We start from the raw sequence: 24,199 nt of genomic DNA on the forward strand, positions 1-24,199 counted from the left end.
CACTTTCACGAGAAGAGGGGGAAACCTAGCTTCCAAGTCCACGACTCTGACATTTATGCATGCCGTTCAAGGCCTGACTAACTCTCTTGTGGGAGCAAGCTTCGATATAAAGTTCGATATGGACTTATTCGAATCAGCATCGGAGAATTGCACGTATACAAACTAAAAATCCGAGCGCTGGAGCCTGGAGAAAAGCTTACCGGACAAAACCTCACCACACGAAGGCTTATGTCGTGAGTTCATGACAGTTAGGGTATAGGTTAATTTAGTTAGGAATAGGTTAGATTTAAACTGAACGCTAGGTTAGTTAAATTTTGAATAGAAGCGTTAAAAATTAACTGCGTGACTTTATGGCAGTTCATTACAGGTTTAATTCGGTTTAGGTTAAGTTTAATGTTAGGCTTCATGTCTAAGGCGATCATAAGTTTTATGCAGAGTCGTTAACATTTAACGGTTCTGTAAAATGACTGACAGGCTTCGGTGCTGCAAGCTCTTGTCCGGGGTCACAAACGAAAGTGGTGAGCCTTGGATTCAAACAATGCCTCAAATGGACCATGACTTCGGACATCCCAGGAGTTCGTGTCTGGGCATCTGTGCTTGCACAACTCGTGTACTGAAGGCGCGTACGTGTGTCATTCCATACGTCTTACTGTCCTTTGGCACTGAAGAATGCAGCTACACATTGTTGCTAACAGCGCACGGGCACAACTTTCTGTGGTACTTGAGGGGAAGTCAGGATCGCGAGACGGGATCTTCCAGGCCTGTGTGATTGGCTTGAGAGCACGTGAGAACAGTACGCCCGTGGAAGCCGTAGACCGCAGCGAGAACGCCAGCAGGCGAAGAATGTCTTCCGCGTCTATCTGGCACCCCGCCTTCGTCGCGTTCTCGGGCTGTTCGGCGGCGGAGCTCTGGAGGCGCCCGGGGTCCCGCCGACGCATGACAATGTTTATGGCCGCGCGTTCCTCCTTACCACCCGCGCCTCGAGGCGAGAGCCACGGCGGCTGGGAAGCGTAGTGCTTCCAGCAGGCCCGCTTCCGAGAACTCGAGGCTCGGGCGATGAACGAAAGACGGCGGCGGACAGAGGCGACTAGCGTTTTCAACCGGGGTCGTCTCGAGCTACCGCGCGTTGCTCGGGCGCTGAGTGAGAAAGAAAAAACACTTTTTCACAGAAAGATTTTCTTTTAGCGGGGGGGGGGGGGGGGGGGGGGGGGGGGGGGGATGCGCCTGTCCCGGGATGTAAACGAATCTTGTAACGAATCTTAAATAACGGTAGCTGCCGTGCAAGACCACAAGAACTCCCATGGCGCAAACTTCCTGAGAGAAGGCGCGTGGCAGAGCGTTGCTTTCATGCTGCACGTGGCCCGCCCGCAGTTAAAGCTCCAGCTGGAAACGCGCTGAGGATGGAGCCACGCTATGTGAATGACTGGCGCCAATACAGGTCACCTGCATGCAAACGCGCCTCGGGACGGAGCCCAAGTCGAGCTGCGCCGGGTCGGTCTTCGTATACCTGTCAAGCGGCACTTTTTTGTTACCGACAGACGCTCAACCTGCAACGCAGCCAAGGCGAGCAGGCAAAGTGCGGCAGCCGTGGCCTGCCATTCCGGAGGCACGCGCGTTCGCTGCCACACATGTGTCTGTCCTGGGCCTGCGCCAAATGACGCGCACTGACGCGAGACGCCGCCGCTGCCGCGCGCTTTGTGCGTGCGGGCCAGCGTAGCCTCTGTGCGTGCACCTTGCATACTTGGGAGGGGGGGGGGGGGGGGCGCAAGTCTCGTTTTCACCGCCCTGTACGCCTTGGTACAAGCAATGAAAAGCATTGGTGGCACGCTTCCCTCGTGGCGGTTTGCATATTCAACGCACCGTACCGCGCGTACTTCGCATGCTACTGGAAGATGGCTGCAGACCAGAAAACATGGTCGAGAGAGGCAAGCGCAGAGTTCTCTGAAAACTTGGTTGTTTGGTTTATTGGGGTTTAACGTCCCAAAGCAACTCAGGCTGTGAGGGACGCCGTAGTGAAGGGCTCCGGAAATTTCGACCACCTAGGGTTCTTTAACGTGCACTGACATCGCACAGCACACGGGCCTCTAGAATTTCGCCTTCATCGAAATTCAGCCGCCACGACCGGGATCGAACCCGCGTCTTTCGGGTCAGCAGCCGAGCGCCGTAACCACTGCGCCACCGCGGCGGGGCCTCTCTGAAAGCTTATACGGACACAGGGATGCTTGCCTTCTAACGCACCAGAAGAGTATATGAGCAAAAAATGCTATTTGTAGAGCAGTATAGGTACACGCAGTACGCTATACAATTGTCTTTGGCCAGGTTGTGATGACGCTGCAAGGTCACGTGACCCTAGGTGGCCCACCTGACACCTAGGTTGCTTTCCGGGCACCACCTGCCAGAGTCATGCTCGTGATTTTTTGCTCACAACGTCGACGCCTTTCTGGACAACGAGGCCTTTAGCGCTGTCGTGTTAAAAGATAGGTCGAGCGCTGCAGCGCGGCAATGGAGACCCGAGTAACAGCTGGAAGTCGCCACTCTTCCTGAGATCTCTGAAGTGCGGCTTTCCCGCCAATGTCACGTGAGGAAAGGGGTGCAGGCGAGAAAGGTCCAAAAGCTGTGGAACCAAGGGTGCGCCCAACACGCGCGGGCCAAGTGTTGATTCTCTGATTGCGGAAATCAACCTGCGACGACGTCCAACTTCGGCCACAGCAGAGCTCTAGCGAGGCTGGCCATATTGGAGATCAACGGACACAAAAAATTGAGAAGCCATCGCTTTCGCTTGCAGGACGGAGCATCGTTGCTCCATCGCGTTGCGAAAAACGCTGAGAGCTAGCATGACACAGGAACGGGTGCATAACATAACGTTTCGATTGCTTCCATATAGCTACCAGCGCACTTATAAATTTATTAGTGCAATGCAGCTTGGCGAGATTGTATTTACACCTCAGCGCTCAAACATGACCTAAACTGCTTCAGGCATTTTTCATCAGAATTCGTTTTGATGCCTCCCCCCCCCCCCCCCCCCCCCTCTTTTTTTTTAACGTGCATGCACCCACCGGAACGTCAGCGTCGTAATAGACCTCTCCTTCTTTGCAAATAATGCGACGTCAGGGGAGCACATGGGAAAAGGGTAGCGCTGAAAGAAAATACGCTTGGTTAGCTAAAGCGGCCTTTTCGGTCCGTGCTGTGCAGAGCGCCGCGAGCTGTCCGACGGCGTGTATTTTCTAAATTGTGAATTAGCTAAATTTATATAAGGACTAAGTACGCGGCACTCCACTGTTCGGACCCATTAGCGATTGGCAACTGGAAAAAATGTTTCCAAGTGTCAGTATAAAACGTGCAGTTCGGAGTTATTTTCGTGCAGTTCGGAGACACTTTCGTGTACCTATAGTTAGAACAAGGCTGATTCGTGCAGTGCTCAGGCACCTCCCAATCGAAGGGCATGTTGGCAAGGGGGTTTTATCAGACCTCGGCACCGGTTACAGCATCGTGAAGGCCCTTCACAAAAGCAACTGCAAACCCCTACGAAGTGCTCGATAGTGAGCGAAGACAGCAGCGTACCCATGAGCACCGTGCTTGGCTGGTCGATTCTTCTCTCGTGTACTGATATTTCTAGTGCGGCCAAAGGTTAATTGAGGCCACCTGGGGTTATTTAACGTGCACTTACGTGGCACAACACATGGGCGTCTTTTTCATTTCGCCTCCATGGAAATGCGGGATTCGATCCCACAACCTCGCGCTTAGCAACCGAACGCCGTATATATATTATATATGCCACTGAGTCACCGCGAAAGGCATGCTAATCTGGCAACAGTGACGACGACGACGAACAAAGATGTTCTCTGCCGCTTGCCGAAGCCGTGAGTTGATTTTGTGTCTATGCGCACGCGGGCTCAGGGTGCAGCATACTTTTTTTTTTATTTTCTCTGGAAGTCTGGAAGGGTTGCTTGTATTAAAGTTAGGAAAAAATTTTCAAATTTATGATAATTAGAGAAAAACAACCCCTTGAACTTTGGTCTAGGGTATGACTATGCTTTGAAAACTATCTTGATGGCAGGAAAACAGTGAAAGTTGCAAAAAACAAACTCACAGTTGGATTTCTCGCACACTGCTGGTCCATAAAGTGCATTCAAATAATGTGCTTGTTATAATGTATCAGAATGATCGTGCGATGAAGTAGCGGCGCTACAATACGCCGCATTCTCTTTGGTCTGGTTTATTGGTTTATTGGGGTTTAACGTCCCAAAGCAAGTCAGGCTATGAGGGACGCCGTAGTGAAGGGCTCCGAAAATTTCGACCACCTGGGGTTCTTTAACGTGCACTGACATCACACAGTACACGGGCCGCTAGAATTTGCCTTCATCAAAATTCGACCGCCACGGCCGGGATCGAACCCGCGTCTTTCGGGTCAGCAGCCAAGCGCCATAACCACTGAGCCACCGTGGCGGTTACCAGCCCCACTCTACTTTCTGCCAGCATCGTACTAAGAGTTTTCATAGACGAGGGGTTAGAGAAAAAAATAACAACAAAAATAAGCCTGAACTGAGAAAAATGGGCTCAGAGATTAAAAAGGGCACACCTTCAAGTTAACAACGAGCGTGTCTAAAAAAAGGTTGAAAATGAAATTTAAAGACAAATTTTCATCAACAACTTGCTTGAAATTTAGAGCGTCAAAAATTTTACACGCGAAAAACTTGCTTTTGCGCACGCTCATTTGTATTAACTGCACTCTCCGCAGCAGTGTGCACAAATGTCGGATAGTAAGAAAAACAACGCTTCAAATGAGGGCGTCCATTCAGAGATCACTTCCTTCCCAGTGGAGTGAGCGCACTTTGAAATCTGTTCACAAAAGTTCACCATCAGCGGCGCCACAACAAACTCCAATTTCTTCTTTTTCTGCTCAATAGTCCAAAATGAAACTTCCTGCTCTGGTTCAATCAACTGCGACCATATTACGGTAAGTCTTTTTTTTTTTTTCGTAGAAAATCGGGATCTTTACCCCGTCATACCCTCTCAAGGTTTTGAGTACTGTGCTGACTCCGAATGCTGCGCGCTAACTAAAATTTGAGCGATGAATTTTAAAGTGTCCTCTTTCGTATTGATTTCACTCACGCGCAAGTACATTCACTTAAATAAGGATTCATGCGAACATTTAATTATTTTTCCCGAAAGAATGGCGGGAACTTGTTGACGGCGTTGTAAAATACGATCAAAAACAGTTTTTTAATTTAATTGGAGAAATACAAAACGGAGAAACGTACTACATTGTTTTCAACAGAAGTTTAACAACCTTTCCACAGTCGTTTTCATGAGCATCCGCGCCAGCGCTGATAGGTGCTCTAGCTTAAAAAATCGCATTAACACTCGCAGCTCTAGTGAGTCGGCATCGCGTCACACGCACGCACGCACAGAAAGAAACAAAATCGTAAACTAGCGTACGTTGCCCCGGAACAGCCTTCCACGAAACCGCAACCTCCCTGCAAGAAGGAGCTGCGCAGGGCTGCGAAATCCCGCCAGAATGCACGGGCCGACGTGGATATAGGCCGCGACGAGGGAAGACCCTCGAAAGGGGTCAGTGTTATGTCACCCGGCGGCTGGGGCTTCGCGACCCCGCGGCAGAAAGAGAGAGGGAATTCCTGGAAGCTCGTCGCGGAAGCTCCGGCGGAAACTTTCCCGAGGGAAGGGGGGGGGGGGGGGGGGGGGCACGACTCCCGCAACTGGGCGCGGACTCGAGGAACCCTACCCGCAGCTATAACTGTAACGCAATTTCATCTTCGTCTCTGCACGCGGCCTGGAATAGGTTTGTGCAGTCTAATTAACAGTATGGGAATCTCACAGTGCGCCATTAAGTCGTGTCTCGCAAACTTATGACGGCGGGTTTACGTGGAGCATAACGTGTGCTCTCGGTGGGAACTTTCACCGGCGTTCGCAGTGAGCCATGCGCGGAGCACGAGAGGGAGTCACGGCGTTATGTTTCAAGGCTATGGGCTTTGCGGCGGTTTAAAAGCCCGTCAAATCTTCTGCTACAAGTTCTGTCGCAAAAAAAAAAAATACCTATCTATACTTCAAGCTGGCCCGCAAAGCACCCGAACAACCCAGTCCGCTCAGCGAAAAGCGTTTGTTTCCCCCGCCCCGAGTAGATACGCAGAAGCCGGCCGCGAGCCGCGCACGGCCACTGCCCGGCTGGAAGCCATGCTTGTGTAGCGCGTGAGCAATTCACTCTTCGGACGACTCGCTCTCTAAACTGCTTTAGACGGCGGAGTTCGCAGGGAGTTTAATATAGAGCATGTCAACTGTGCGTTCTTTGAATCTGGCTTTGTGTGTCTAAATAGACGAACTAATCAATACGGTTCATTAGCATCCTTGCGAGTCTAGACAGCGCATTGATTGCGCGTTTGAATTAATTAAGCGGTGCCTCATGAAAATTCGTCCACTGAGAAACTTTTCTCGACCGGCACCGCCGGAGGACGCGCCATACCGTTACTTAACATAATAAGAATAGTCAAATAGAGGCGGAAACGTACAGAATGTAGTTGCAACTGTCATAGTTTCGCGCTTAAATCAAGGCTTCCAAATGAACCAGTGTACACTCACAGGAGCCGATAACTTCGGCCGTCGCTTGTGTACAGTATAACAGCCTGCAGCAACCTGTATAACATCTGTCTGCAGCAGCAGTCCAGGACACGGCATCGCAATAGCCATTTTCGGCAGCTCGCAGACAGGACTGTTCATGTCATAAGGAGGAATGTTCCGTGCCAGCTCCGTATACCTGGGGCGAACAGCACCTCCGCTCTTCTCCATTTGAGACATGTGAAGTCAAAAAACACGGCATAGCCTGGCGGCCCCAGCGCGGGGCCTGCGACCCGCCCGCGGACGGATGAGACTTGTGCCTACTTGCATATATCCGCGCTCTCTTTTAGTACTGGCACGTCGTAACCCGTCTAACCAGCGGCGCCAAGGTCGCGCCATCGCGGCCGACGGGGACGCGTGCGATCTGCTGCACTGCCTCGCTGCAGCGTACGTCGCTGGCTCGAGGCGGCCCCGAAATGCGGCGCTGCCTAATGAGCCCTTGCGCAGGAGCGAGTGGTCTGAACTCGCGTGTCGAGCCCGGGAATATCCGGCCCGAAATAGAAGAGGTGGCCCTGCGACTGTTATTCCCTGCGGTCGTCGACCCCCGGCCGCCTCGGCTCCGAGCACGAAGCCGGCCAGAGGTGGTCGCGCCCGCCGTCCCACGCAGCCGTGTCCGGCGGCCGCCAAGAATGCACGGCCCACGCTTCACCCCTTTCCGCGGCCGGAAACGGGGCCGCTCCACGACAGGCCGGCGGCCGTGACCGGCGGCGCTGCAGTCGCCGCCAGCCGCGTCGGCCGCCGTACGAGGCCTCTCGCAGCCGCAGGACTGAGCGCTGCAGATGAAACGTCGTCCATGTTTCGTTGCCGAGTGTGCGTAGATACGCTGAGGACGGTACGCTACGTTTGGTACAGTGAACAGTTTGGTACCCGCTCCCCGCCGGAAGACAGACCGGGCCTTCTCAGCACTCCACAGTGTTGAATGAAGGGTTTTTGATGGCTGCTTGCTCACTGTCGTTTCTCGTCACTTTTACTACTTTTACCAGCGCGTCACCAAATACACAATCACTACTGCAGGGGAAGCCAATTCCCCAGGTGTACGTTAAGCTACCTTTTCACTCTCTAGATTTTTTATTTTTTTACATTCTGCAGGCTGGCAATAATTCTCTCGGAATTCACGATGGCAAAATTCGGCTCTTTCAGGCTTTCAGGCCACAATGCGCGCGGTGCTCCTCTCCGCAACCCGAAACTTAAGTCCGACAAGCTCACTGCGCGGCTAAGTGACCGCGTGAATTCATATAATACGTGGAGTGATCGAGTAACTTATTAAAATCACTGCTCTGTACGCATATCGCATCATGTCATACCTTTTAAGTTCTAATGAGGGCCATCCACCCCCTCCATGGAGTGGTTGGAGCTGCGGGGTTGCCATAGCGGCGCTTGCAACCACCCACTATAAGCAGCTACGTCAGCGCCGCATCGAATGGTAAACGAGAATTGCGTGCTACAAGTGGACTATGCTTTTGCCATTGATAGATTTCCACCTTTCACTGAAATCAAACGTTTGAGCCTGATTCATACTCTCGAAAATCCCAGTAGAGTAATCATTGTGTCCAGATGCACAATCCAGAACTGAGTTCATGCAGCGTACACCAGCGCCTGTACGCGTGCCTATGGAAATTCCTGTCGCGCATTTTATTTAAAAGTTCGACGTCCGTATAGCGTAGATGTATACGCACTCATTGGTACAGAGAACGCTGGCGCAAACACTTGTTGCACTGTAAGCCCCCCCCCCCCCCCCCCGCTCCCTTCCACCCTCCAGCGCAGTCTTTACAAAGCAAGCGCCGCGCCAAGCAAGCGAATTGGAAACGGGAAACGAATGCGGCGACCACAGCACAGACTTCCAATTTTCGGTAGGGGAACCAAAATGAGGCGGCGTACATGGGCGGAGCAACCATCGTGTGAACATGTCAACAGTCTCTTTTGCTTGTCTAGCTGCGTTTTGTCGTGGTGCTGTGTCCGTCGTATCTGACTCTTGTGTCCGGTCGTTGTCTCTCTCGCGCTGCTGTTTGAACTCTGAGCAACGCATCAGCTAGCGCGCCTATAGGTCGTTCTGCCAAGGTGGGCAAACCCAGACGTCCTATGAAGCTACGTGAAAGTAAGCGACGTTGCGTTAAGCTGGTTCTTGAACAGTTCAGCTACACGTGTTGACGAGTTGGCATGTAGCTCCACATGTGGGAATGGCATGTGTTTGAGTCTTTTTGTATTTAGTGCAGCGTATTCTGGTTTGTCTCTGGAGTGCCGTGTGCCTTGGCGAGAACTATATAGTCCGGCGGATTGGGGAGTTGTCATCAGGCCACGCGGAGTGCTTTGAGGCAGGCATTTAAATTGGTTTTGGACTGCGCTGAGCCCGGTCAACTGCTTGCAGGTATTCCTGTTGGACCAAGGCTGAGAAGTAGTTTGAACACCAGCGGATCGAGCCCTCCGCACGGGCTCTGCCATTTCCCAAGGAAAAACAACGTGCTGGGGTACACTCGAAGTGACCGATATGGTGGGGCGGCTTGTCTGCATAAAGTGTGACTAGTGTACACGCGGGGAGTTTATTGGGAATGAAGGCGCGCTGAACCAACAGGCTTTTGGGTCTGCGCGGATTGTGACTGACAGTGAGCGGCGCTCGTGTTAGGTGATGGCTTGCGTGATGGTCGTCATTTCTTCGCCGCAGAAGGAACGTCGCGGTGATGACTGCTGACTGTGTTAGCTTACGGGTCCGTACTTGCCGTGGCTAGTTTTCCGGCCTGAAGCTGGAGTACGTCGGCTTGGCAGGAGAGTGGGTGAGTTGGAAGCTGTCTGCGGCTGCGTGCTCTTTGTCCTCCAGCGTCTCCGTCCACGCGCATAAGCTTGGGTGTGAGTTCGACACTGTAATGTACGAGCTCGATCGTCCCATGGCGGTGCGAGAGACTATGGACAGATGCGGGCTCTAGTCGGGTGCTGCCTTGGTTGGAAGCCGTCAGGCGATCAGGTGAAGTTGCGCTTCCTGATGTATAGGAATTTGTTCGCGAATATTATTGTTCTTGGCATACCTCTGTATTTCGCCAAGCTGTTTCTGCATGTCCCTTGGGTCACCCACCTACTTCGCCGCGTCGTGAGACGGCCCTCCGGCCTGCGGGAAACGCACGCCTGTCGACTGGCTCATGCTCTGGTTTTTAACAAATTTCTTTACTTCATACCCTATGTCGCTTTCACTCGGTCCAGAATGAGCGCTCTCGCCACGGCTCTCCACGGACTCTATAGGGCTGTTCTCTGTCCCCCATAACCACCTCCAACGATAAACTGTGTGTCACTGGTCTCTTCCATCCTCTTCGCACTCTGCGTCCTCTTCACTGCGACCGACAAGCGGCTTTCCTCTCCGGTATAGCTCATGGGCGCTGGCTTCTCAACCAGGCTACTATTCGTCCCATCCAGACGGCCCTTCATTCCTGCTCCCTCCCCGCCGAAGGCTACTAACCTCCGTATACATCTTCTTCCCTCGGATATGTCACCGGTCATGCATGCTGCTGCCTCCCACCATAGTCCCCCCTTCGATACTCATGGAGTGGCGCACACTGATGCCTCACACGTGGCTCCCCGCTGCTCCGGCAGCCAGGTCCTCTTTCATCCTCTTCTCGCTCTCCGTACCACTGACACTAGCGGCCCAATCCTCTCCCCGGACATTCTCTCGCTTGAGGTCCTAGCTCTCCATGATTCACGTTGCTCAACATTTTCATTCGCTCCCACCTGTGCCTTACTATATCTTCTACACTGACTCCTGGGCAGCCATTCAGGCTATTCAAACTAAAGCACTCCCACTAAATTTGTCCACGCAACTCGAAGCCGCACTTGCGTCACTGCAGCCTTGCCCCGTCTTGCTCCTTTGGAATATAAAAGGATTTTCGCGCCAATTCTACACGCAAGAAAGAAGACAACAAGGGCGCTAACTCACAACTGTCTAATCGGGTGAACACTGTCGTAATATATAAGCCCTCCCAGAAAACCGTGCGCATGTGCAAGCGTATGAAAGGCAGCAAGAGTATGCACGCAAAAATGTTATCAGAGTAGGCAGGAAAGGAATTTCTTCTCAGCCTCTAGCATTTCGCCTCCATCGAAATGCAACCGCCGCGGCAGGGATCGAACCCGTGTCTTTCGGACCAGCAGTCGAGCGCCATAACCACTGAGCCTGGTTGGCTTATGGTTTTGCTTTGTTGGGTCTTCTGCATGTCTGGCGATGATATTAGACTAAGGTCTTCGTGCACTGCTTTCGTGCAGTGGCCAGCGAAGCTGATCTGTTCACGCCGCTGCGGGTTTGAATCCCAGTTACGGCCATATTTATTTTATTCCTGCATGGGCTGTTGCTAGCTATAGGTCTTGCCAAGGTCACTTTCAAGGTCAAGCTTCGCACAAACCTCGTTAAGTAGTGCACTAAAATCCCCGCAGAAGCAACCTAGGTGGGCCATCCAGGTCACGTGACCTTGTGGCGTCATCGCAATTGCCTGCCCACCGGACTGTGAACGAACTGACCACTGTGTCAGTTAAATTAATGACTGGTCGCGAGCGGTTGCTCGGGAAGAGCAACCTGGGTCGCCCAAGGCCCAGCGGTGGCAGCACCTGCCATCGCGTAACCGCTGCGACGCTGTGCCAGAGTGGTACGAGGACTCCCAGGGATCTATGCTTGTTAGAATGACTGCACATATGGGCATTAACCCATCCAGGGTATCGCGTCATACCCTCACAGTAAGACGCAACCGCACCGTATATATGACCATAACGCAATAAAAAAATCTTATTATTTGTTATCGCTGTAAATGTTAGCCTGTTTCTCCAAGTTATACCAACCGGCTCAGTTCAGCACCGAATCTCCAGTCCTATATCCAAGCACGCTTGCAGGCGCAGCTGGTCTAGGCCTGCAGATGCGATTTCTGCGCCAAAAAACCCGGCTATATGTGCGGGTGACGGATCGCTGCATTACGTATGCAGCGCACGCTTGCTGCCAGGTGCCCTTAAAACTACGGAACTGCTTGGTGTCAAGCGTGTTCCGGCTTTTATACGCGAGTCCTTGTACAGTCGGCTTGGCCGAGCCGTCGTCTTGGGCAAGGAACAGGATCGGTCCATGTACGTCAGTTGCGACTATGGGTGGGCTAGTCGTCCTAGAATTCATGTTATGTCAGCGTTCTGTTATTCCACTTTTTGCGCGTTAACTTGGCCTTCTAGAAGCGAAACCTCATCGCATGAAAACTCCGCAATCTACAGAACAAACGCTACAGGGACATGCAGGGCAATTAAAGTCTTGCATCGTGATCCCATTAACGCGTGCATCCATGCATTACTAAAAGGAAACGGAGAAGTACGAAGGAAAAACAAAAATACAGACACAAGAGCACGTTTAGGCCAGCCTATTATATTCCAGAAAAAATAAAGAGCCGTTTATCTGCGTTGGAGACTATGTCGGGGCCAGCGGTTGTTCTTGCCGAGTGTACGCAGTTTCACGTCGACGCCGCTTGTCGGGTCCCGCGGACGCGTCGGGCCGCCAGAGCTGCAGTGATCGTCATCTTTCAAGGTTACGTTACTGCTCTGAATAACGCGACCAAACTGGTCCCTGTATCGTGCAACAGACAAACGAAACATCGTCGGCAGCGGCCGCACAACTGTTCTTTCTCTCGGGAACAAATGCGGCGCGCCATTTATCTCCATAGCTGAGATTGCATTTTAATGTACATGCACCGATCAGGATCTATTCGAAGGAGACAAAAAAGAAGAGAGTTGGGGAAGGAGGAGGTCGACACGCTTTTTGCCCGCTCTTCCGCTCCTCCGCAGCAAGGTGATAGAGTCGCGATGGCGCCAAAACAAGGCGGCCCTCCCGTCGCCGTCGGAGGAAGACGCGTCGTGCACGCGGGCTGTATCTCGCGGGTTCCGCGCTGCGCGAGCGGTTCTTTCGCGGCTGGCGCGTCTTTTTCGGGCATCGACACGTGTTCGCCTCCGGTAGAGCCATTTACAGCGCGGAGCAACCCTTATCCTGCGAGTGATCCCCCGAAAGATCCGGATGCCGTCCGAATGGCCCCCGACTGAAACCACCCACTGGGCTCTCGTACAGGACGGCGCGTGCACCGTGGCGCAAGCGGACCCGGAGCGTCGCACTGGGATTTCCCGGTCGCCAACCGTGCACGCCGTACGCTTGCTCCGTGCAAGCAGGGCACTCCGTCTGCTGTCACGGCTAACAACGTGCCTTCTCAGTGAAGCACGCTGAGATATATTCAGATGGAATAATATTCATGTGTGGGCGGACCCGACAGAGCAATATGCAAGGCACCGCCACTGCGATTTGAGTGGGAGTTGCGTGCTTTTTGCGTCGCCTTTACACATAATATCAAAGTGCAAGCCCGGCGGAGCCCTGGATGTGAACACGGGCGACAACTTGGTCTCTACACTGACCTTTTTTTTGAAGGTGCTACATGAAACGAAGGCAGAGGCGGGACTCAGCCAGGGAGCAGAGCGTTGTCGTCGCCTTTTCCTCTTCTTAGCACAATTGCCCTGCTTTCGTGCGAGACAGGTACAGACTGCCAAGCTACCGATTTATAGTCCCCTGTTTACGGAGCTGTGTTTCTACTCTGCTGAGACTGGTTGTCAAAGAAGCTGGCGCTAACCCCTGTTGACCCGTTAAATTGGACAATGGGACACATGCGCCCCCCTTTGTTCCCCATACTAGAGGGCTCGTAAGAGGCAGTGGGACGCAGCAGTCCCACTTATGCGGTGCTCCCACCTATCTTCGGTTTCAACGATTGGTTTAAAAATGGTTTCAGCCGCATTGGTTTCAGCCGATGCATTGTTTGATTAAAACAATGTAACATTTCACTCTTCGTATACCGAGGAACGAAGTGTCTACACCGACACTTAATTTCGAGAACGAAATATGTACGACAAAGGAACACGCTACCCAGTGCTACAGAAAGACGCAAGTTGTAGCACTGCATGGTCTGTATCTCGAAGGGTACTGGGCGACAGAAAAAGTGTCCCAGCCGAGGTGCTGGAAATGCCGAACAGCCGGTAAGTATACACACGTGGACAGGCTTGTAGCGCTGCTTGGAGGGGTTTGCTAAAGCCCCTCGATAATTTGAAAGTAGCGTCTTTCTTTGAACTATGCCGCCGCGCCGCGCACCCTCGCCGATCCTCCTCTCTCACCTCTCCCATCGGCGCTTTTCTCAACGGTGATTGGCTCCGCGGCCGGTCTCCGGGAAGAGCGCGCGGAAAGTTGGCTCTTTTTTGTGTTTTCATTTTTCGTCGGCGCCATTTTTTTGCCAGCCGCCGCTGCTACGACCGAGCTCCCTGGCATTGCGCGCTTGCACTTCGCGTTGTTCGCGCTCCTTTAGTGCAACACTATGCCGAGTTGCTGCGCATTTCTGTGCACAAGCCGGCGTGAAAAAGCATTTGTTCTTTTCGAGATTCCGAGCGGCAAGAAAGACAGCATTAGAAAAAAGCGGCTGCACAACATCGGCCGCAAGAACTTTACCCCGACGAAGACTGCCCACCTCTGCGAGCAACTGTGCATTTCTTCCAAGCTACTGTGTATACTGAAACTGCATGCATGCGCATCACAAAGCCAACAACCTCACTTAATTCACTGGTTATTTTGCGTCGTTATGCGTGTTATTGTTGTCACTTCATAGTTCCGCTGAACGTGCTATAATAGCGGCGGCTGATTCATACAATGTGTGTGCATGTGCTAGCAAGTGTGGAAGCAAAAGTGTTGGTATGCGTGCAGCGGTATCCGCGGTGCGGTAAATTTTTCGAACCTCTGGTAATGGTGCACATCGCAGTAATGCAGCGCATGTCCCGAGCGAGATTTAACTAATTTTTTTTATGAATGCAATTTGTCTAACGATCTACGCTTATTTGTTGTTTTGCTGAACCGTTACGCTTCTACCAGGTGAGATTATCAATGCCACATTCTCAGAAAAGACCTCATATTCCAGTCACATAAATAATTCATTTTTCAATCACTTCAGTGCTTTCCATTGTTGCCTTAAATTACTCAAGTATTGTAAATATCCAATGCACGCCATTTTTGTATATTCATTGCTGCAGTTTGTGATCATTTGCTTTAGTTGAGCACGGTCGCGTAGCCTTTTGTTGAATACATCATCCGCTCAAAAACTATAGGGCTACATCTGAGAGGTTTCATTTCCTTAAGTATGTTTTTGCTTTCTGTGTTTTGTTTCGAGGACTGCACCCAACGGGTGACAGATGTCCACAGCTGGCTTATTCGTGGTTTTTATGTATATTTTCGGCGTAAAACTACACAACTCATCTGTAATAAACATTGCATCTGAAAAACTGTTTGTCATATTGTGACTGTATTTATACTGAAGGCTTATATTAGTCAGGCAGTTGCTTTAGGATAGCCTTGACTGTGGCTGATCAAATTGCTAAGACCCTATAACTTTCTCTTGGGTTTTGTCACGGTCGTTGCTATCAGTTTTTTTCCTAACGTAACATCTCATTAAGCGGATTTAAAAAGGGATAGAATGTGGGCGGAAAATGCCAAAGTGTGCCAAACTTTGGGGGCGGTCTACCTAAATTTGGAAGCCAACACTGAGTTTCCCATAGTCAACTTGGGTTGGACCCCAATGTCGGTCAATTATGGACGACGTCAAATTTATGGGTTCCCGAGAGACAAATTTTGGGGACAGCCCACCTAATTTTGGAGCTCACCATTGAATTGGTCATATTAAAATTAGGCTTGACACCAATTTTGATGAAATTCGGACGAGGTCAAATTTCGGTGGTTAAGGGCCAAATTTTGGGGTGCGAACACTTTTCTTGGATGACGGAAAATCAGTGCGCGGATCTTTGGCTCTCGGCTTCGGCTCGACATCACCTCAAGGTCGCCGACAGCGGGAGCTGAAGTCGTTTCATGCTTAATAGAAAAAAGTTCATATTCGTTTTCAAGCCGCCGCGAAAATTCTCAACTACAAAAACGATTAAGCAGTTGCATGTGCCCTGCGCTGCGCCAAACTCAGACTGAACCTTAATGAAAAATTTTAGGACGGCCATCGAAGCAAATGCCCCAGCTTGTTCCCAGCAACCATCCCACTTCTGAAACTCCACTCGTGAACAACTTCATAAACTGTACTTCCGCGATAATTAGTTCGAAGTGAATCTACATTTAACTAAACATTGGTATGCTGAAAATATTCAGGAATGTTCAAATATATTGTAAATATTATGCTTCATACACTATGCCGTGTTGAGACAGCCGGTGTTGAAAAGTCAAAAAGAATGTGAGATGTATGCAGCAAGTGGTTTTGTTCGTGCCGCAAGCGCTCGTAATTGGCACTTTCATTGCGCGTACGAGACGCTAATTTATGTGGCTCGTGGTAGTCACGCGTGACGCATGTCTTTCTCGTGTTTTTATTCAATAACAGAGCGTGGAAAAAGCGCGAACTTAAGAGCGCGCGTATGTGTCAGCCAACTGCCCGGACGGCGAGCGAGCGATGGCCAAAAAAGCGTGCCGTGTGCAGCGCGCGCAGCCGGCGGGCGAGGATATTCGAGGAGGAAAACGCCGGAGTGGAGGAGAGTGTCGCTACTTTCAAATTATCGAGGGGCTTTAGGGTTTGCTGCGAAACAAATAAGGTGAAATATTAGAGCAGCTGTACTGTTAATTGGGTATGACGCTCGTGCCGTTCTCGCGTATATGCGCCTAAGTGACTTCGCCCGAGCACAACTGCGATGTCTGTGAAGCCTATTACCGTCTACTTTAAAAATGACGCCTTGTTTGCTCCTGAGAGGACCACTTGAGCCCAATAGACAAGCCTACTCAAATTCGTACATGTCTGTGCGTAATAAGCGTACATTTTCGCTGGTGCGTTTTTTTTTTTTTTTTTTTTGCGAAAGCAACACGCGGTCTAGGCACTATACTACGCGAGTCGCCGAGCCATTTCGCGGAGCTGACGAAAGGCCATACTGCGCATGCGCGAGGAGGAGAAACTTCGCACGGCGCACAGCCGCACAGCTGGCGCGCCGCTGCGCTCGCCAGTTGCGCATGCGCAGTAGCGGCGCATAGCTAGCGTGCCGGGGCCGCCGCCGCTGCCGCGCTCTCCATCGCCTCTCTCTCTCTCCTCGTTGCTTTCGCAATCCTCCAGGTTTAACCACAGCTAAACCACTGCTAATTTTTTTCGATAACTGCGTAGCGCGTATTATTGCGTCAGTGTCGTTATCAGAATGGCTTGTGCGAAAAAAAAAAAAGGGAGAGTGGGCATTGATGTGCGTTGAAAAGCAACATCTATAATGCGCTTACACGCAGCGGCGGTGTCGAAAGGTAAAAAAAAAAGTGGAGTTAACGCTTAGCGCGACTGTCTCAGACTTCCACGGCTGTATTGCCGCGCTGTCTCGTTATACGCTGCGAAAAAGGACGCCAGGTGACAGCGCGGGACGGCGACACCGCAACGATGCAACCTTCGCCGTGTCCGCTTTCGGCCGCTCTCTGAATGGGCCGCCTACGGATTCGCGGGCTAGCGAGTCTGGCCCTGGCACCATTCAAGCCCGTCTGGCAGGGGCGGCTCGAATCTGTTCCACAGATTCATTCAAACGGCGCGCAGCCGACGTCCGTGGCTCGAAACGCTAGCAGACAATGTCCCGCTATAAAACGAAAACACAGCGTATTTGAGCGTATTGAGGATTTTCATTTTTTTCTTTTCAAATGAGCTAAATCAACCTTGACAAAAACCGCGAGAAACTTCGATGCCTTTTATCTGCATGCAGCAACGTGTTGCTAACTGTTTCCTGCTTTGCTTTGAAATTCCAGGTATCGCCTCTAATTCTGATAGTTTTTCGAAGTAAATATCTATGGGCGAAATTATATTTACAGCTAAACTTCACTCATATTAGAGGTCTGGATTTGGTTCATTTCGTAGAGAGAAAAAAAAAACTCCTCAATTTTAGTTTGCGCAGATGGGCGCAAACGTCTCCTCAGACTGAGGTTAAGATATACAAGTTATGCCTTGTGCCGCTGCGCACGCACTCCGATGCTGCTGCAGATGCGCAAGAAGGGACTTGCACACTTGCTTGATTTTCATGAACGCATAGCCGTACAGTTTTAATATTTCTGCACTAAAAGCCCAGCGTTCTACCGCGACAGCGTTAAAGGTCTCGTTCGGCGAAAACCCGGCGTCGGCGTGACTGGAGAATCCTTATTGGTCGAGAGGTTAGTGAAGTAAAAAAGCAGTTTCGCTGAAAAAAAAAAAAAAATCGCGTTCAAGCCGACTCGAACCGCAGTCATTCGGGTCGGGAGCCGCGGGCACGCCACTTGTACACCACTTATACTTTTTTTTTTTGTCTTTATTGCTTGTAAACCACTTATAGACTGTTTAGAGTGAAAGAAAAGAAGTGTATTGTACACCACTTATACACTTCTTTTCTTTCACTCTAAACAGGAATGCGCCTATACGGGAGTAAAATGTCCTCTAGCGCACACCCTTCGAGGGGAAGAGTATGCTGCCCTAGTTTCGGAGCAGATTTAAATCGCTAAATATCCGGAATGCTTACTCTTGACAATGACATATTCCAACTGCAAATCACGGTAATCTGATGCCGTTAGCGATGGGAGGAGGCTTTTAAACACGACACTACAGGTCCCGAGGTTAGGGAACAGTGGAGGTTGAAAATTCGCTTAAAATCTTCGTAACTACTTTAAATGCGCATGACTTAAAAAGGGAATTTGTTTCCGTTGCCAACCTTAACCCATACTTTTATGAATGGAAATCTGCCCCAGGGCTTGGGCAGCATACTACGCCCCTTAAAGGAAGTGAGGGCAGCCTACTCCCTTTTTACTCCTTTCGTGTTTAGAGTGCATACGATCACCTCCCGCTGCACAGTGTGCGATTACATTACACTTAGCTAATTATGATCACTAATTAGCGTCACCAACAATTAAAGTACAGAGTCAGCAAACTAAAATAAAAAAAAATTGAGGATGAGCAACTCTGCATGGGCACGTAGGCAGAACTTAAGCGAGACAGAGTATACGTGCGGGAGGGATCAAACACTATCGCATTGTACTCTTAAGGACTAACTAAAGTAATTTTCACTCTGCTTGCACATGCGACCGAACGTATGTTTTTATTCTTCCACTATGGGGGAGAAATTAAAGCTTTGAGGCGAATATGCGAACCATCAAAATGCGATGAGTCGCATATATGAAGGAAAGGAAGGAAAAAGGCTTTAATGGAGTCGCATATATATATGGTGCACGCTATATACTATTCGGCATCTTCCGTTTGGAGCCTGATTGGCCGCCACGCAGAACGGCTCGTTTGCCACTGCTAAAAAGTGCGCCCCCGCTAACCAGTTCGGTTTCCGCGCACGATGCCAGGGGAGTCGTTTCCCTCCCCGATGCCGCATCCGCAAACAATCTCACTCCGGCGCGAGCGGGCCGCCTTTCCAATGACGACCCGCTGCGTTTCACAGGAGTGCCTCCGGAGGGATCCGCTTTTTCTCCCATCGCTCTGCATGGCGCCCGTGGGCGCACGGTGCACCGGAGTCTGGGCCGCTGATTAACGCGGACCCCTGCTGGCAACCTGGACGTGCATTTCAGGTCTCGCACATTAAATGCCTGAGTAATGGCTGCCCCGAGGGGGCACCTCGTTTGTATGCCACTTCTCGCCCAACAGCGGAAAACCCGGAACTTTGGATCAATTGCCTGATGCCCTTGCGTCGCGTTCGACCGATTCACTGCACTTTATTGACTGCATCAGTGACATTTACAGGACTTGGGAGGAGAAAGCCTAAGACCACCCTCTCACTTGTTCATTTTGTGATCATCAAGAACCATCTGCCCACCCTCTCTCTACCATTCACAGGATTGGTTGGTTTATTGGTTTATTGGGGTTTAACGTCCCAAAGCAACTCAGGCTATGAGGGGCACCGTAGTGAAGGGCTCCGGAAATTTCGACCACCTGGGGTTCTTTAACGTGCACTGACATCGCACAGTACACGGGCCTCTTGAATTTCGATCGCCTTCGTCGAAATTCGGCCACCGCGGCCGGGATCGAACCCGCGTATTTCACGTCAGCAGCCTAGCACCATAACCAAGCACTGAGCTACCGCGGCGGGGCACCATTCACAGGATTATATATATATTAAAAACGAGAGCGCTTTTCTGGGGTGAACACCACAAAAGAGCGGTTCCTGAACTGCTCCGTAGAACGCGTGCGTGAATCAGCAGCGTTCTGGTAATTTACTCAAGAAGAAATAAACCGTCAGCGTCTAGTTTATGGTTGGTTCCTTACAGCTTTTGGATCCAATCGTGCTGCAAGTACCTCTCGCATCAGATGCTCTGGAACACCAGTACAGTGGCCAGACCTGCTTCCAGCCTTCCTACGCCGTTTTGCGCCGTAGGAAGCGCATTGACGGCGGGCACTCATTTCTGGATGCTGACCACGAACCGCTAGAAGTGCACTAATGAGGCCTGCACCTGGCGCTTCTCTCGAGGTTGCATATGCGCGCCACGCCAGGTGTCCGGCGCCGCAGCCAAAAGAAGCCGAGCAGGCGCTGCATCGCGACAACCGTGCCATGCCCATTCGCCGTCGCCGCGTGCCGTACCCAGTCCTCTCCGATATGCCGACGTTTTCATAGTTCACCTCCGTGCGGCTGAGACAGCAAAAAGAAGAAATCTATCCTGTTGACAAGACGGGCGGCGTGCCGTATACTCGGGTCGTGTCGTGTCGAGCTGCGCAGAACCAAGAGTAGAGAGGAATACGGCGATATAATCTGTGACTCACAATACCTATATACTTGGTCCCTTAAAATGCGGCAGAGTTGAGCAACCTACAGCTGGTACCAACAAATCAGGGGCCCCAGTCCCCACAATAGTTCACACGCGAATACTGTCTGATTTGCCGGTGCCTCGGCTATACGCCGAGATTTCGAGATGGCGATCTCACAGGTGCGAGACAATCGCGAACCGTTCTCCGGCACCGGCAGCTTCTAGGATCCGGCCTCATGATTTTCTGGAGCCGAATGGAGATTCTACCGCTCTGCCTCGTTCTGACAGGACCAAGTAGTTGCAGAGACGCGCTCGCGATCACAGCTCATATCTTTGAGCCCTGAACGCCAGGGCAGTCAGCTGTTGGAGTCAGGGGGCGGGTTCCGCCTTTTACTTTCGCTTCCGCCTGCGCGCTCAGTGGAGGTGTCCGCGGCGCCCGTCCCGTCGGTCAGCTAGACCACTGCGCGCGCGCTACCTGCGAATCCCCCCCCCCCCCCCCCCACACCCCCACCCCGCTCCAAGCAGTGCCCCCGTTCAAAAGGGTGGCAGAATGCGAGCGTACCCTCCGACCGTAGCCACCAGTAGTAGTAGTCACTCGCCCGGAGCGTTTCGAGAGCAGCGCTTCGGACCACGGACGTCCACCTCACAGGTCGCGTGGGAGGGCGGAAACTCTGTGCAGAGCGCATCAGCATGCTCGGCACGCACGCACGTGCGCTGTGTAGACGTGCGGTCCGCGCGCAGCTCCTCGGCTGCTCAGTGCTTTATCGGGCCCCTGCCGACTGCGTGTCGTGCAGCTCCGCGAATATTAATGCGCGCACCCCGCTACCCCCCTTCTCTGCGACCCATTCTTTGCGTGCACGGCCCTCAAGGCCCCGCAGGGAGCGTTTTTCTGCTCGTCTCCTCGCCGCCGCGGGGAAAGGGGTGACGGCAGCGGGGTACTCCAGGAGGAGCACCGTTTATCTCGCGGCCCGGATGGTCAACAAAGAGCGGCTCGCGTGGTCTGCAGCTGCGCGCGGAGCGGCGAAAAAGAAGAAAAGCCGATCGCAGTTTGGCCATTCTATCAGCGCAGGCAGGCGGCTCGTCTATACAGGGGCGAATGAGAGAAATGAGTGAAAACACAACTAAAGTACGATTCGAGCCCCATCGCGACACCTGTCGCTGCTGGCTTTCGATAACGTTTGTACGGCACACGACTGGCAGATGGTCGCCTGTCGCCTTTCACTGGAGAAAAGGGGCAACCACGCTCCGTTAAGATGCTGTGATTGTATTCCATATGTTCGTTGTCAGAATTTCTTGATAACAATAACTGCATAATTTACTTCGGAGACGATATGCTAAATGGGGAGCAATCTGTTTTTGCACGATTTGCAGTGATAGCAGCATGCATACTCTATACGGTCCACAGCATGGAGGGAGGGAGAAAAAAGGTCTGCAGGATTTTTTTTTCCCCCGGAGTTACGGTTGCGGGTGGTGCCGTACGTAACAAAAAACTCCAGTATCTTATACCTTCTCCAGCTTTGAAAGTGGCCTGGATTCGTTTTGACCTGCCTACGTGTGATCTAAGCTGCGCAAAAAAAAAAAAAAAAAAAGACCAAACGTCTCGGATAAGAGAAAGCAGCAGAAGAACAGAAGAAACATCTGCGTACATGTTGCCGCGCAAGCAGCAAGTCCTGTTGCAATCGTGTACACTTTGCATGGGACACTCGACTGAGCGCGACCTGCCATGTGCTGGCAATAAAGTCAATCCTTCCTGCATTCAGCGCGACTGCGACAGGTCAGCGGCGCTTGTATCACAGAGAATTTCGAGATGTTCGGGAACATCGCGGTTGCCCCCTCGTTGTATACAACGGGGGGGGGGGGGGGGGGGGGCAACCGTCATAAGTTTATGGAACGCGACACTCGCAAAGACATTCGGTTCCTTTACATTCAGGGTGCATTGCTTGAGGTTGAATGCGGCGCTGCGTATTTCGCACACATTGAACTAAGCCGAACATAACTATTCCAGGTTTTGTGCTGAGATGGCGATGCGCTCCATAATATTTTTCACTGCGGGTGCCGGTGACAGCCCTCTCTCATATGGCGCATTAAAATAAAGTGAGGTCTCCCTCAGAAAAAAGGGAACACAAGCCTCGTCGTGCTGACGAAGGTGGCGACGGTCGATATGCCCAATTCGATCTACAAGCCACCGCAAGCATGCTGCTGCCCAGAAGCAGGAGAACGAGGATTTGAGGCAGATGAGTGAAGTGCAACGCTTTCGCTTCGCGGGCGGGCGAATATTTTGAGAGTGCCTTTATATATATATTGGTTTATGGTTTGGTTTGGTTTATGGGGTTTAACGTCCCAAAGCGACTAAGGCTATGAGAGACGCCGTAATGGAGGGCTCCGGAAATTTCGACCACCTGGGGTTCTTTAACGTGCACTGACATCGCACAGTACACGGGCCTCTAGAATTTCTCCTCCAAAGAAATTCAACCGCATTGAATCGCTTATATATATATATATATATATATATATATATATATATATATATATATATATATATGTATAAGCGATTCAATGCTAATTTTTCTTTCCGTGCTAAAGAAAGCGCATTCATTGAAGGGAACGAAAGTGATCCTTGACAATTAGAGGTTTAGCGAAACAGCTAAATGAAAAAAATATCATTAAGGGAACAGTAGAAGGGTCTAAGGAGACTGAGTCCCCTCCTCTCTTCTTGGCTCCCTCTTCCGGAGAAAAGATATATAAAAGGAAAGTACCATGACAGAGCAATAAATGCGTTGCAGGCGACTATCGCAAGTGGACTCATGATAATCGCTTTATCGTGAACTTTTGCCACTTTTTAAGCGAGGCTTGTTTACACTCCTTCTTATAACTTTCTTTCCCTTTTACATTATGGCTAATGGCAAACATCTCTAATAAAAAAAATAAAAAAATGCGCATCAGAACGATGTATTTTTGTATGGGAAAATAGCAATTGCCACATACTGCCGATAAATAGTAGATCTGCTGCTCACAATAGAGACTGCGGTGTCTAGCAGACGTGTCGCTCGGTTGACATTTTGGGACAGTAGGCGGCGCACACTGCGTTCGCGCACATGGTAGGTGCAACATGCATACATTACGCATTTTTGCTATGATCACCACGCACAGCCCACCGAGTAATATTTCAATGGAGAAGAGTCCAAATATATCAAAGGTGGCTCGACAGTCACGTAAGTTTCAGGCACTGTCGAACGCATGCATAAGCACGACACGTCGCCCGCAGTGCCGTCGTCTCACTCGCGGAGTGACTCGGTCTGTGCCCGAGGTGCGGGATCGGGACCCCGGGGTCAGGCCGGGTCCGTCGGCGCAGGGAGAGCAGAAAGCGGGGCTCACCAGGGACCGGGTGGCGGCGGCCAGGCGGTACTTGAGCTTGTGCGCCAGCAGTGCCGACTGCAGCACGTCGGGAGAAGCCATGGCGGCCGCGCAAACACTGCCCAACCGCCGCCGGACTCCGCGTTCAGGTGCAGGCCCGCTCGGATAACGGAGACCGAGATAAGCCTGCCCTTGCTTCCAGGCTTGCGCTTTGTCCCGTGCACGTCGCGAAGGCCGAGGAAAACGGGGTGAAGCAGATAAAGGCGACCGATGAGGCGGCATCTCGTGCGCGCCGGCTGCGCGGTTCACGGCTGTGACATTCTGATGCCGGAAGAGGAGGAGGCATTCGGCCGTCGACCAATCCGCTCGAAATCAGTTGCAGGCAGCGCGTTACAACACTGCCCTTCTTCATGGCCCATGCGTTGGACGACCACCAACGCCACCCTCCAACACTCGGACTTCACAACCGCTTCTTTTTTTTTCCCTTTA

General features: G+C 51.5%; 1 protein-coding gene across 3 annotated transcripts in view; it reads right to left on the reverse strand.

The window, feature by feature from the left end:
• p130CAS (Serine_rich_CAS and FAT-like_CAS_C domain-containing protein p130CAS) overlaps window positions 1–23,916 on the reverse strand; it is a 72,874-nt gene extending 48,958 nt beyond the window's left edge. The window contains exon 1 of one of the 3 annotated variants that reach the window (XM_089579794.1): window positions 23,732–23,916. In XM_089579794.1, the coding sequence (XP_089435920.1) occupies window positions 23,732–23,812 (81 nt within the window). In that variant the 5' untranslated portion in view covers window positions 23,813–23,916. The remainder of the gene's footprint in view (window positions 1–23,731) is intronic. The other 2 variants (XM_089579790.1, XM_089579791.1) reach the window with 2 other exon arrangements.
• Between the last annotated feature and the right edge of the window lie 283 nt (window positions 23,917–24,199).

This window comes from Amblyomma mixtum, chromosome 3, assembly GCF_055824585.1.
Source record: "Amblyomma mixtum isolate Tamu chromosome 3, ASM5582458v1, whole genome shotgun sequence".
NCBI classification, from domain to species: domain Eukaryota; kingdom Metazoa; phylum Arthropoda; class Arachnida; order Ixodida; family Ixodidae; genus Amblyomma; species Amblyomma mixtum.